The sequence below is a fragment of the Oncorhynchus mykiss genome, chromosome 13 (assembly GCF_057628025.1).
Source record: "Oncorhynchus mykiss isolate SJ-2025 chromosome 13, ASM5762802v1, whole genome shotgun sequence".
Taxonomy (NCBI): domain Eukaryota; kingdom Metazoa; phylum Chordata; class Actinopteri; order Salmoniformes; family Salmonidae; genus Oncorhynchus; species Oncorhynchus mykiss.
This window is the reverse complement of record NC_143034.1, coordinates 17,804,574-17,817,500: the sequence shown is the minus strand read 5'-3', so window position 1 is coordinate 17,817,500 and position 12,927 is coordinate 17,804,574. Positions and strand designations below refer to the sequence as shown.

Genomic DNA, 12,927 nt, shown 5'->3' with positions numbered 1-12,927 from the left:
TGTAAGTGTGCGGTTTTAAAATCGTTTTTAAATCAAATCAAACTGTATTTGCTACATGTGCCAAATACAACAAGTGTAAACTTTACTGTGAAATGCTTTACTTACAAGCCCTTAACCAACGGTGCAGCCCTTAACCAACGGTGCAGCCCTTAACCAACAGTGTAGCCCTTAACCAACAGTGTAGACCTTAACCAACAGTGTAGCCCTTAACCAACAGTGCAGCCCTTAACCAACAGTGTAGACCTTAACCAACAGTGCAGCCCTTAACCAACAGTGTAGCCCTTAACCAACAGTGTAGACCTTAACCAACAGTGTAGCCCTTAACCAACAGTGCAGCCCTTAACCAACAGTGCAGCCCTTAACCAACAGTGTAGCCCTTAACCAACAGTGCAGCCCTTAACCAACAGTGTAGCCCTTAACCAACAGTGTAGACCTTAACCAACAGTGTAGCCCTTAACCAACAGTGTAGCCCTTAACCAACAGTGCAGCCCTTAACCAACAGTGCAGCCCTTAACCAACAGTGCAGCCCTTAACCAACAGTGCAGCCCTTAACCAACGGTGCAGCCCTTAACCAACAGTGTAGCCCTTAACCAACAGTGCAGCCCTTAACCAACAGTGTAGCCCTTAACCAACAGTGCAGCCCTTAACCAACAGTGCAGCCCTTAACCAACGGTGCAGCCCTTAACCAACAGTGCAGCCCTTAACCAACGGTGCAGCCCTTAACCAACGGTGCAGCCCTTAACCAACAGTGTAGCCCTTAACCAACAGTGTAGCCCTTAACCAACAGTGCAGCCCTTAACCAACAGTGCAGCCCTTAACCAACAGTGCAGCCCTTAACCAACAGTGCAGCCCTTAACCAACAGTGCAGTTCAAGAAGAACATATTTACCAAGTAGACTAAAATAAAAAGTAATAACAAAAAGTAACACAATAAGAATAACGAGGCTATATACAGGGGGCACCGGTACAGTCAGTGTGCAGGGTTACAGGCTAGTTGACGTAATCTGTACATGTAGGTGGGAGCGAAGTGACTAATTGCACTGTCAATATAGTTAGATTTGATTTGACTTCCTCTAGGCCTCCCCTTCCTGGCGGTCCAGAACGCTCTTCTCTCCTGGCCGTTTGGTTCTCTCATGTGCCGTGTGGTCATGACTGTGGACGCCATCAACCAGTTCACCGCCATCTTCTGTCTCACGGTCATGTCCATCGACCGCTACCTCGCAGTGGTCCATCCCATACGGTCGTCGTGGTGGAGGCGACCGCACGTGGCCAAGGCGGTGAACGCGGCGGTGTGGGCAGTGTCGTTTGTGGTGGTGCTGCCCGTGGTGGTGTTTGCGGACGTACTGGAGGATGATGGGAACTGTAGTATAGTGTGGCCTGAGCCAGCCGAGGTCTGGAAGGCATCGTTCATCGTGTACACGTGCACGGTCGGGTTCTTCGGACCGCTACTCGTCATCTGTCTCTGCTACCTGCTCATTGTGATCAAGGTCAGAATCTATGACTACTTCCGCACTTAAAAGGGAAAAAATAGCTATTTTACACTACTTGGGAGGCCTGTCTGTTATACTTAGACTGAACCAGTATGTCCTTTGTGAGGAAACATCATTGTTGATTGGTAACATAGACCCAGGTGTTGCTTCACCTCCGTTGTTACATGAAATAAATGTGTTCTGATGTCTTTGTCTCATCTTACCACTGATTTATTTATACTTCCCTTAAATCAGACAGACATTGTGAGAGGCATTTGTTTTGAGGGGCAGGACCACTTGGCCCTCTTCCAGGGAACCCTTCCTTGTGCGGTTCTCTACTCCGGCCCTGACCTGTTACATCTGACCTGTTACATCTGACCTGTTACATCTGACCTGTTACATCTGACCTGTTACATCTGACCTGTTACATCTGACCCGTTACATCTGACCCGTAGTATCTGACCTGTAGCATCTGACCTGTAGCATCTGACCTGTTGCATCTGACCTGTAACATCTGACCTGTTACATCTGACCTGTTACATCTGACCTGTAACATCTGACCTGTTACATCTGACCTGTTACATCTGACCTGTTACATCTGACCTGTTACATCTGACCCGTTACATTTGACCTGTAGTATCTGACCTGTAACATCTGACCTGTTACATCTGACCTGTTACATCTGACCTGTTACATCTGACCTGTAACATCTGACCTGTTACATCTGACCTGTTACATCTGACCTGTTACATCTGACCTGTTACATCTGACCCGTTACATCTGACCTGTTGCATCTGACCTGTAACATCTGACCTGTTACATCTGACCTGTTACATCTGACCTGTAACATCTGACCTGTTACATCTGACCTGTTACATCTGACCTGTTACATCTGACCTGTTACATCTGACCCGTTACATCTGACCTGTAGTATCTGACCTGTTACATCTGACCTGTTACATCTGACCTGTAACATCTGACCTGTTACATCTGACCTGTTACATTTGACCTGTTACATCTGACCTGTTACATCTGACAACAAACAGAAATGTTTCAACATCTTTAATGTCTGGGTCAGGAGCCGGAGGGGAGGACACACAGGGAGTGGGTCTCTGTCAGTGGAGGCTGCTGAGGGGAGGACACACAGGGAGTGGGTCTCTGTCAGTGGAGGCTGCTGAGGGGAGGACACATAGGGAATGGGTCTCTGTCAGTGGAGGCTGCTGAGGGGAGGACACACAGGGAGTGGGTCTCCGTCAGTGGAGGCTGCTGAGGGGAGGACACACAGGGAATGGGTCTCTGTCAGTGGAGGCTGCTGAGGGAAGGACACACAGGGAGTGGGTCTCTGTCAGTGGAGGCTGCTGAGGGGAGGACGGTTCATAATAATGCTTGGAATGGAGTCCATGTCTTTGATGTGTTTGATACCATTCAATTGACTCCATTCCAGTCAGTATTATGAGCCGTCCTCCCCTCAGCAGCCTCCACTGTTCTCTGGCGAAGGGGTGGAGTGTCCTACCCTACAGTGGCCTACCCTACAATGGTCTACCCTACAGTGGTCTACCCTTCCATGGCCTACCCTAAAGTGGCCTACCCTAAAGTGACTTACCCTACATTGGTCTACCCTACAGTGGGTCCTACCCTAAAGTGGCCTACCCTACATTGGCCTACCCTAAAGTGGCCTACCCTACAGGGGCATACCCTACAGTGGCCTACGCTACAGGGACCTACCCTACAGGGGCAAACGCTATATTGGCCTACCCTACAGGGGCCTACCCTATATTGGCCTACCCTACATTGGCCTACCCTACAGGGGCCTACCCTACAGCAGCCTACCCTACATGTGTTATATTGCTGACTTAACTTTTATATTATATTTAATTGTAAAGTGTGCTGAGATGTTTTAACTGCCAATAAAGTTGAATTGTTTTGTTTTGATTCGAAGGTGCGCAACGCGGGGAAACGGGCCCGGTCCACCTCCTCCCGACGCAGGAAGTCCGAACGCAAGATCACCCGCATGGTGGTTGTCGTGGTAGCAGTGTTCGTGTTGTGCTGGCTCCCATTCTACATCCTCAACATCGTTAACCTGCTAATCCTGTTACCGGGCGAATTCCGGGGGCTGTACTACTTTGTGGTGGTCCTATCGTACACTAATAGCTGCGCTAACCCAATAATTTACGGATTCCTGTCCGATAATTTTAAGAGAGGGTTCCGGAAGGCTCTTTGTCGTTCTTCGAGGAGGGTGGAGAACCACGAGAGAGCGGCAGCCACCGAGCTGCAGCGCCCTGCAGAGCTCTGGAGGGGAATTGCGCCCGAGCCGCGAGATGGCCTGGGGGTCACCAAGTCTCATGAAGGAGGGGAGGAAGAAGTGGAGGAGGAAGAGGAGAACGGGATAGAGATGGAGAGAAGAGAAGATGCCACTCAGATGAGAGAGAACTGCAGGATTGCACAGAACGGGAACGGAGGAGGACAAGTTGAGAGCTCCAGGATCTTGTTCACTCCGGGGGGAAATGTGGAGACGGTACCCCTGGGGCAGAGGGCTAAAGCTGGGGAGGAGGCTGGGAAAGGCCCAGGCTTAGAATTGGGGCCTACTGTCGCTGCCTCCACTCTTGCCAATGGATCAAAGAGTGAAAGTAACAGGTCACGTCCAGACACAGTGGAGAAGAGCCCCAAGCTAGAGATCAGCTACCTGTAACTCATAAATAAGCTTTTTCCCAATGTCCATACTAGTATACCACTGATACGGACACGTCTTGCTGAGACTGAGGCTGTCCTAATATGGACACTGTACAGTGTATAGAATGATGGTGAAGCTGCTCCTAGACACGCTGATCTTGGGTCAGTTTTGCATTTTCCCCACTCATGGTTAAGGGTTGGGGGAGGGGAAGCTGATCCTAGATCTGTACCGAGGGGAAACGTTACCCAGGAGCTGGATTGCATGTCCGGTACAGTGACTCATTCTAAGTAGTGAGCTACTGTGTCGATTGGAACAGAGATATATGGATTGAATGTAGCAACATTAACCCAACACCTAGCAACCTTGTTAAGAGGTTTGGAGCTCTTAGGGTAACAATTAAGGTGTTGGCTTGACAGTCACTGGACCTGGGTTCAAACCCCAGTTGGGGCTATCCCCCGAGTTTGTTAATGTATCATTTAAATTGACACTTTTGAGTATCAACTGTGAACTTACAATGATACCAACTGCCTTGCCTCAAATTCCAAGCTTTTTGGCCAAGAATTGATGATCAGTTATTTTATTGGACTGAGAATTTGCAAATCTTTACAGAACAATTTCAGTATTACGCTAAGTGCGCAATGTAAAAATGTACAGAAATGTTTGAGAATCATAATACAGTTTTGAATAGGCTATTCAGAGATGCACACAAGGAGAAAAACACATACTATATTGTCAGTATTTGAATGATGTATCTATGTGACAGTTTCATAGTGCAGTATGTTTTCAACAGTAGCCTTCAGACAGAGTATAAAAGTCTCATGACACCACTAAAATCACAGGGAACGAAGTGTTCCCTTTCATCCAAGAACAGCATCATGTAACAGTTCTTCTAAATGTCATATAAGCTATTTCAATGAGAGTTCCTACTGCCTCTGTCTGAGGCTTTACAATACAAGTGCAAATTAGTGTCCTTCTGTTGAAAGCGAAAGCAAACAGACATCTAGTTCCGTTCTATTGCTATCTCACCTCGTCCCTGGTGGAACGTTCCATCTATCAGAATGAATGGAATCATTACAGTGAATGATGTCACCGAAGCGCACCTGCACGATTAACTCTCATACATATTCATGATGACGGGAGTGGAGTCGATTCAATTACGGCGGATGGTATATCAAAGAGCTGTGCGCACTCTGATATCGACCTTCGGTTCATTTGACTGGCATCCAGCGGAATATCTTCTGAGCGACGTTGTGGTGGACATTGATGTCGAATGCTATTTTGTTTGGGGAGAATGTTAGTGAACCTTTCAGACAGATGCTGTTTATGTGAGTGAAGCAGCTGAACCATCAGAAAGCAGTTGGCCTTTGGAACTAAGGATAGATATTTGCAGAGCCATATTTGTTGATATTTAGATTGAGATAATATGTTTCTGGGTAGTTGCATAGGAACAAAGCTGTTTTTCTACGGAGCAGAGCTATACAGTATTTCTGTGTATGTACTGTATGTAGGCAGTGCATAGTGCCATATTCAATAAGAGAATGTATCAAATGTGGCCTTTAAGTTCACTTTGTATCTGAACATAATTGTTTTGTAGCTGTAGTCTGAGTGTTTTGTCATGTTGTTTTCCGAGCCTCAGTTCGTCGTTCAAAGACACTCCTGACACCTACTACCATACAGTACCCCGTTCAAAGACACTCCTGACACCTACTACCATACAGTACCCCGTTCAAAGACACTCCTGACACCTACTACCATACAGTACCACGTTCAAAGGCACTCCTGACACCTACCACCATACCCTGTTCAAAGGCACTCCTGACACCTACTACCATACAGTACCCCGTTCAAAGGCACTCCTGACACCTACTACCATACAGTACCCCGTTCAAAGGCACTCCTGACACCTACTACCATACAGTACCACGTTCAAAGACACTCCTGACACCTACTACCATACAGTACCACGTTCAAAGGCACTCCTGACACCTACTACCATACAGTACCCCGTTCAAAGACACTCCTGACACCTACTACCATACAGTACCACGTTCAAAGACACTCCTGACACCTACTACCATACCCTGTTCAAAGGCACTCCTGACACCTACTACCATACAGTACCCCGTTCAAAGGCACTCCTGACACCTACTACCATACAGTACCACGTTCAAAGACACTCCTGACACCTACTACCATACAGTACCCCGTTCAAAGACACTCCTGACACCTACTACCATACAGTACCCCATTCAAAGACACTCCTGACACCTACTACCATACAGTACCACGTTCAAAGACACTCCTGACACCTACTACCATACAGTACCACGTTCAAAGACACTCCTGACACCTACTACCATACAGTACCACGTTCAAAGACACTCCTGACACCTACTACCATACCCCGTTCAAAGACACTCCTGACACCTACTACCATACAGTACCCCATTCAAAGACACTCCTGACACCTACTACCATACAGTACCCCATTCAAAGACACTCCTGACACCTACTACCATACAGTACCCCATTCAAAGACACTCCTGTCTTTTGTCTTGCCCATTCACCCTCTGAATGGCACACAGACACAATCCATTGTCTCAAGGCTTGAAAATCCTTCTTCAACGTGTCTCCTCCCCTTCATCTACACTGACAAGTGACATCAATAAGGGATCATAGCTTTCACCCCGTAGAGTCTGCTGAGGGGAGGAAGGCTCATAGTAATGGCTGTAATGGAGCGAATGGAATGGTATCAAACACATGGAAACTATGTTTGATGTATTTGATACCATTCCACTCCAGCCATTTGCATGAGTCCGTTCTCCCCAATTAAGATGCCACCAACCTCCTGTGCTTTCACCTGGATTATGGCATGGAAAAAGCAGGTGTTCCTAATGTTTTGTACACTCAGTTTATGTCTACACACAGCTAGAAGTTAACAAGTTAGAAGATAAGTTATTGGGAGAAGTGCTCGTCATACATTAAATGAATGATCAAGTTATTTGTTGACAAATTGAATCAGGTGTGCTAGCTCTGGAATATCTCAAATACATGGAACGTCTGGGATTCTCCGAGGTTTGAGAACCACTGCATTAGAAGATATGTATGGAGAGATGTTTGGAAAAGTCACACACCTTAAATGAATGATCAGTTCCTTTCTAACAATCTTATGTCTACGCTTATGTCTCACCCACGGTGGTGCTTTGGTAGCCTGGTTACTAGTCTGTTTGTGCCATCATACCACTCCTTGTCATGCCAAACATGTTGACAACCACAAGGAGATGACTGCACTAACAGATCTGGGACCAGGCCGGTGCTTTGGTCACCCAGAGTGTGTGGATGGAACCCAGCTCCTGCTTTGGTGAAAATCTCAACTTTTTCTGATAGTTTCTGGCCTTAGTGCCAGTCTGTTTGTTCCATCATGCCAACTCCTTGTCATGTCAAACATGTTAGGGTTGACAATAACAGCAATGGAGTTGGCAAGAGCACAAACTGATCTGGGACCAGGCTATGTAAATGGCATTCTTATGTTTAGATAGTGTATGTGTACTGTGTATGCTGATGACTACAAAGCCTCAAATTGAATGTGAAGTTTGAAGAAAAAAATAAATGTCTTATAATGTGATTTTTGTATTTATTCCAAGTCACTGGTATACCATTGGTGTCAGTTGACAGCTGACACTACAGTATGGAAGAGATACATGTTCATCAGAGCAATCAGATATTCTGATCACAGCGGGACAACCCTTCTGTCACTTTCCAACAGTATTGATGAGTGTTAAGGGAACGGTTTGTCGGCGCTTTAAATTAACAGCAGTATTGATTGTGGAAAAGCAATCAGATAATGTATGACGTGTCAAACTTAAGGTCCACGAGACGGATCCGGACAAATTGGGTGAAGACCGAATGTGGCCCGCAGGGGAAATGAGTTTGACACCCCTGATCTATGACGAGCCTGAGGCAGTAACGTAGGGAAATAGTCAGGTCTAAAATTATTGACACCCCTGATCTATGACGAGCCTGAGGCAGTAACGCAGGGAAACAGTCAGGTCTAAAATTATTGACACCCCTGATCTATGGCGAGCCTGAGGCAGTAACGTAGGGAAATAGTCAGGTCTAAAATTATTGACACCCCTGATCTATGACGAGCCTGAGGCAGTAACGTAGGGAAATAGTCAGGTCTAAAATTATTGACACCCCTGATCTATGACGAGCCTGAGGCAGTAACGTAGGGAAATAGTCAGGTCTAAAATTATTGACACCCCTGATCTATGACGAGCCTGAGGCAGTAACGCAGGGAAATAGTCAGGTCTAAAATTATTGACACCCCTGATCTATGACGAGCCTGAGGCAGTAACGTAGGGAAATAGTCAGGTCTAAAATTATTGACACCCCTGATCTATGACGAGCCTGAGGCAGTAACGCAGGGAAATAGTCAGGTCTAAAATTATTGGCACTCTTGATAAAAATGAGCAAAAAAAGTCTGTATAAATTAAATAATTCAAATAATGAGCTGTATTATATGCTCAGTTATTATATCATGTTATACTAATCCGCTCAGAGAAAGACATTTTGAGAAGTAATATTTGCCTCTATCTTTTTGCTAAAATGATTGGCGCCCCTGCTTTCAACACCTCCCCTTGCGAGGATAAAGCACCAGATCCAGTCCATGTGCCAGTGGTGTTTACATCTGTTGGATGACATAAAAATAGAGCTCTTTGGTCACGCACACCAGTGGTGGGTTTTGAGTTGAAAAAAAGATGCGTAAGCCAAAAATAACCCCATGGGCAGTCCATAAGAGCAGACAAACGATAGCAAGGATCCTTAAAGACTCTGTATGGAGGAACGGTGTAAGGCCCCTCCAACGTGCTCTCCAATCGTAAAAATATTTGACAAAAAGGCTCTGTGCTGTTATCCTCACAGGGTGTGGGTTTGAAAACAATCATTCTGACCCCAACTTTATTAGCATACAATATATGATACAATAACACTCAGTACTAGTAGTATTTATTTTTTATACAGCTTTTTTTCTCGTCTTTATCAAGGGTGCCAATCATTTTGGACCTAACTGTAGATAGACCCTTTCACTGCATCCCTCTATTGGTCAAAACCAGAACAACACTGAAACAGTAAAAATACATTTTAGTCACATTTCTGCAGATTTTATTATTCCAAATACATTTCTCGCAGCCTCCCTCTGTCCATCCACCTATCCCTTCCTCTCTCCATCCACCCATCATTCTGGTACAGCGTCACCAAGCCACTTGAGGTAGGGTGGGTTGCCCTGCTCTATGGGTAGGCTGATGACCTCTGCTACTTCATACGGGTGGTTGGACCTGTTAGCAAGCAAACACAGCATGAGTCACACACACAGCTAGACAAATGCATGAACGCACACACACACACACACAGTACACAGTTACTATGAGTCACTGATAAATGTCAATGGTAATTCTGGGAAAGGACTGATTAAACACCCCCACTGCCTGATTTAGTATGAAGACTACATATCATCCCTATAACTGAGGGAAATACAAGAACGCACGCACACACACACACACACACACACACACACACACACACACACAGCTTACCTAACATATTCTGCCAGAGATGCAACCTTAGAACTTCTGGTCTTTATCATCTAAAACCAGGAAGAAACTAGTTAGAACTTCTGGTCTTTATCATCTAAAACCAGGAAAAAACTAGTTAGAACTTCTGGTCTTTATCATCTAAAACCAGGAAGAACCTAGTTAGAACTTTAGCTACACCACGCTCAGATAAACCAAGCATATATATATATATATATAGTCTTCATTCAATGTTTACAGACACTGTAGGTCCATGTCGAACCAGGAATAAAAAGGTGTGAATACTCACCAGCAACACTTCACTATCCTCCTGGACCTTCCCCTGCCACTCATATCTGACAAGAAACAGAGACATGTTGCCAATCCCAATCAGTAACCCTTCCATTCCCTTCATATGTGTGGTGGAGTGCCTGGATACAGCCCTTAGTCGTGGTGCCGTAATTACAGCAGTACAAATGAATGTTTTGTCATACCCATGGTATACGATCTGATATACCACGGCTGTCAGCCAATCAGCATTCAGGACTTAAACCACCCAGTTTCTAATCTCTGATCCGTCATGGTCCACACTTACACAGATGTGATTTGGGGGACGATGTTGACACAAGCAGCCAGCTTCTTCTCAACGATTCCTCTGTCAGGTGGGGGGGGGGGGGGGGAGACAATGACAACAACCAATCAGACTGGATGGATTAACTGCATCCAGCACAATATGGTGAACAAATCCATGATTCAGACTACAGGGCGTCGGCAAACCATACTGGCTCTGATAGTTTCTTTTGACAGGGTCCTTTCCAGCACGGTTCAATCAGCCCTGGTGGATGTGTAACCAGTTCAGCCCTGGTGGATGTGTAACCGGTTCAGCCCTGATGGATGTGTAACCGGTTCAGCCCTGGTGGAAGTGTAACCGGTTCAGCCCTGGTGGATGTGTAACCGGTTCAGCCCTGGTGGATGTGTAACCGGTTCAGCCCTGGTGGATGTGTAACCGGTTCAGCCCTGGTGGATGTGTAACCGGTTCAGCCCTGGTGGATGTGTAACCGGTTCAGCCCTGGTGGATGTGTAACCGGTTCAGCCCTGGTGGATGTGTGTAATCAGTTCATCCCTGGTGGATGTGTGTAACAAGTTCAGCCCTGGTGGATGTGTGTAACCAGTTCAGCCCTGGTGGATGTGTGTAACCGGTTCAGCCCTGGTGGATGTGTAACCGGTTCAGCCCTGGTGGATGTGTAACCGGTTCAGCCCTGGTGGATGTGTAACCGGTTCAGCCCTGGTGGATGTGTAACCGGTTCAGCCCTGGTGGATGTGTAACCGGTTCAGCCCTGGTGGATGTGTAACCGGTTCAGCCCTGGTGGATGTGTAACCGGTTCAGCCCTGGTGGATGTGTAACCGGTTCAGCCCTGGTGGATGTGTAACCGGTTCAGCCCTGGTGGATGTGTAACCGGTTCAGCCCTGGTGGATGTGTGTAATCAGTTCATCCCTGGTGGATGTGTGTAACCAGTTCAGCCCTGGTGGATGTGTGTAACCAGTTCAGCCCTGGTGGATGTGTAACCGGTTCAGCCCTGGTGGATGTGTAACCAGTTCAGCCCTGGTGGATGTGTGTAATCAGTTCATCCCTGGTGGATGTGTGTAACCAGTTCAGCCCTGGTGGATGTGTGTAACCAGTTCAGCCCTGGTGGATGTGTAACCGGTTCAGCCCTGGTGGATGTGTGTAACCAGTTCAGCCCTGGTGGATGTGTAACCAGTTCAGCTCAACTTGGCTCAGTTTGGCCCTGTAGTGTGAATCAACGTCGCATTCGGGAGAGTGCAACTTTCTGAACATTGCCGATAAAAATGTCTTATAGAGGTGACATCTGACTTGATTCCCAATTATACATAGCAGATGAGAATGTTTGTGTATGTCTGTGTCTATCCGTTACCTGGCCAGATCTTTAGCCACCTGTTCGTTGGGGCAGGTGACGAAGGCAGCGGAGTGTGTGCCCGACAAGTAGGTCTCGGACGCCATGGAGAATGCTCTCAATCCCACAGTCCTCAGCAGCGTGAGCATCAACACGCTAAGCAACGCAATCTAGGGGTCGCCATGTAAACAGAGGTTAGGAGAAGAATTGACAGACAACATTCTATGGTGGAAATATTTCACGAGAAATACATTAAATCAAATCACCCACTTCACTGTTTCTGCATATTACAATGGCTAGGACTAGGCTACATTTTGCTACACTGTACGTTACATTTGGCAAGACAACAAGCATATACGACGAACTGGATTGCAGACGGCTAAGCATCTTCTTGAATATGTCTATTCTACTTGACTACAGCTCGACTACTTGTGGTTTGGGACACATACTCACCACAAAGAATGCCCTCAGAGGTCCACCAGCCTGCAATCCTTCTGTAGCAGGCAGTCCAAAGCGCATTGCCTATGCAGCACTCTGCAGCAGGGGCAAGTGACATACATGCATTAGCAATCATACATGGCAGCCCGGGAGAGATGACGTTCAATGAGTTCATAGCATGACAAGTTCGGCCATAGGCAAACGTCCAAATAGTGAAAAGTACAATTCTGCTTATGGACTAGCACTAGATAAAAACAGCATACAATACGAAGCTAGCGGCTAATTGGGTGTGACTTTACTGTGGGTTTGCTCAACTCGCTGTAACTTGGCACGTACAAATGCAGGACAGGACTTTTGCAAAATGGTTTGAAACGAAAGAATCCTCCTATACGAAATGCACAATCATGTCATGCAAAGGCTCTTCAATATCGGGAAAGCAAATACATTCATATGCTACAGCAACTCAAACTGTCCAGCTAAAATTACCTTTAGACAGTATGTTAGCAGTTTAGATGCAATGTGTGCTGCTGACACTCTCTAACGTAAAGATCAAGCTCTGCCGTAAAGCAGGATAGGTTGTTTACCAATTGGTCGTAAATGCAAAAGCAGATCTGGAAGCACGAGATTTATGTCGATATGCTAAAGTTTTCAAACGTATAATGTGGAAAATGTATTATTATTAGTAATGCTAGTGGTATACAGACAGTCGTAGGGATGTTATTGACGTCGTTTCGCTTATTAATGTAAGCGTATATAAATGCTAAACTGGTTTATGGCTGCAATGTTAACTTTGGCCAGCAGATGGCAACCTTAATCCATAAAATATATAACATCACCACGACAAGCAAGACCAGAAATGAATTCACT

The 12,927-nt window shown here is 46.1% G+C and overlaps 2 protein-coding genes across 3 annotated transcripts in view; one reads left to right on the top strand and one right to left on the bottom strand.

Annotated features, from left to right (window-relative positions):
• sstr3b (somatostatin receptor 3b) overlaps positions 1-4,255 on the top strand; it is a 4,954-nt gene extending 699 nt beyond the window's left edge. The window contains exons 2-3 of the mRNA XM_036948342.2: positions 1,077-1,486; positions 3,408-4,255. Of these exons, the coding sequence (XP_036804237.1) occupies positions 1,077-1,486; positions 3,408-4,157 (1,160 nt within the window). The 3' untranslated portion in view covers positions 4,158-4,255. The remainder of the gene's footprint in view (positions 1-1,076; positions 1,487-3,407) is intronic.
• A 4,813-nt stretch (positions 4,256-9,068) lies between these two features.
• On the bottom strand, positions 9,069-12,666 carry cuta (CutA homolog). 2 transcript variants are annotated; one of them, NM_001165142.1, is given in 7 exon segments: positions 9,069-9,475; positions 9,734-9,783; positions 10,020-10,065; positions 10,305-10,364; positions 11,644-11,792; positions 12,076-12,156; positions 12,547-12,604. In NM_001165142.1, coding segments are annotated over 6 exon segments (471 nt in total). In that variant the 5' UTR covers positions 12,142-12,156; positions 12,547-12,604; the 3' UTR covers positions 9,069-9,375.
• Positions 12,667-12,927: the final 261 nt, after the last annotated feature.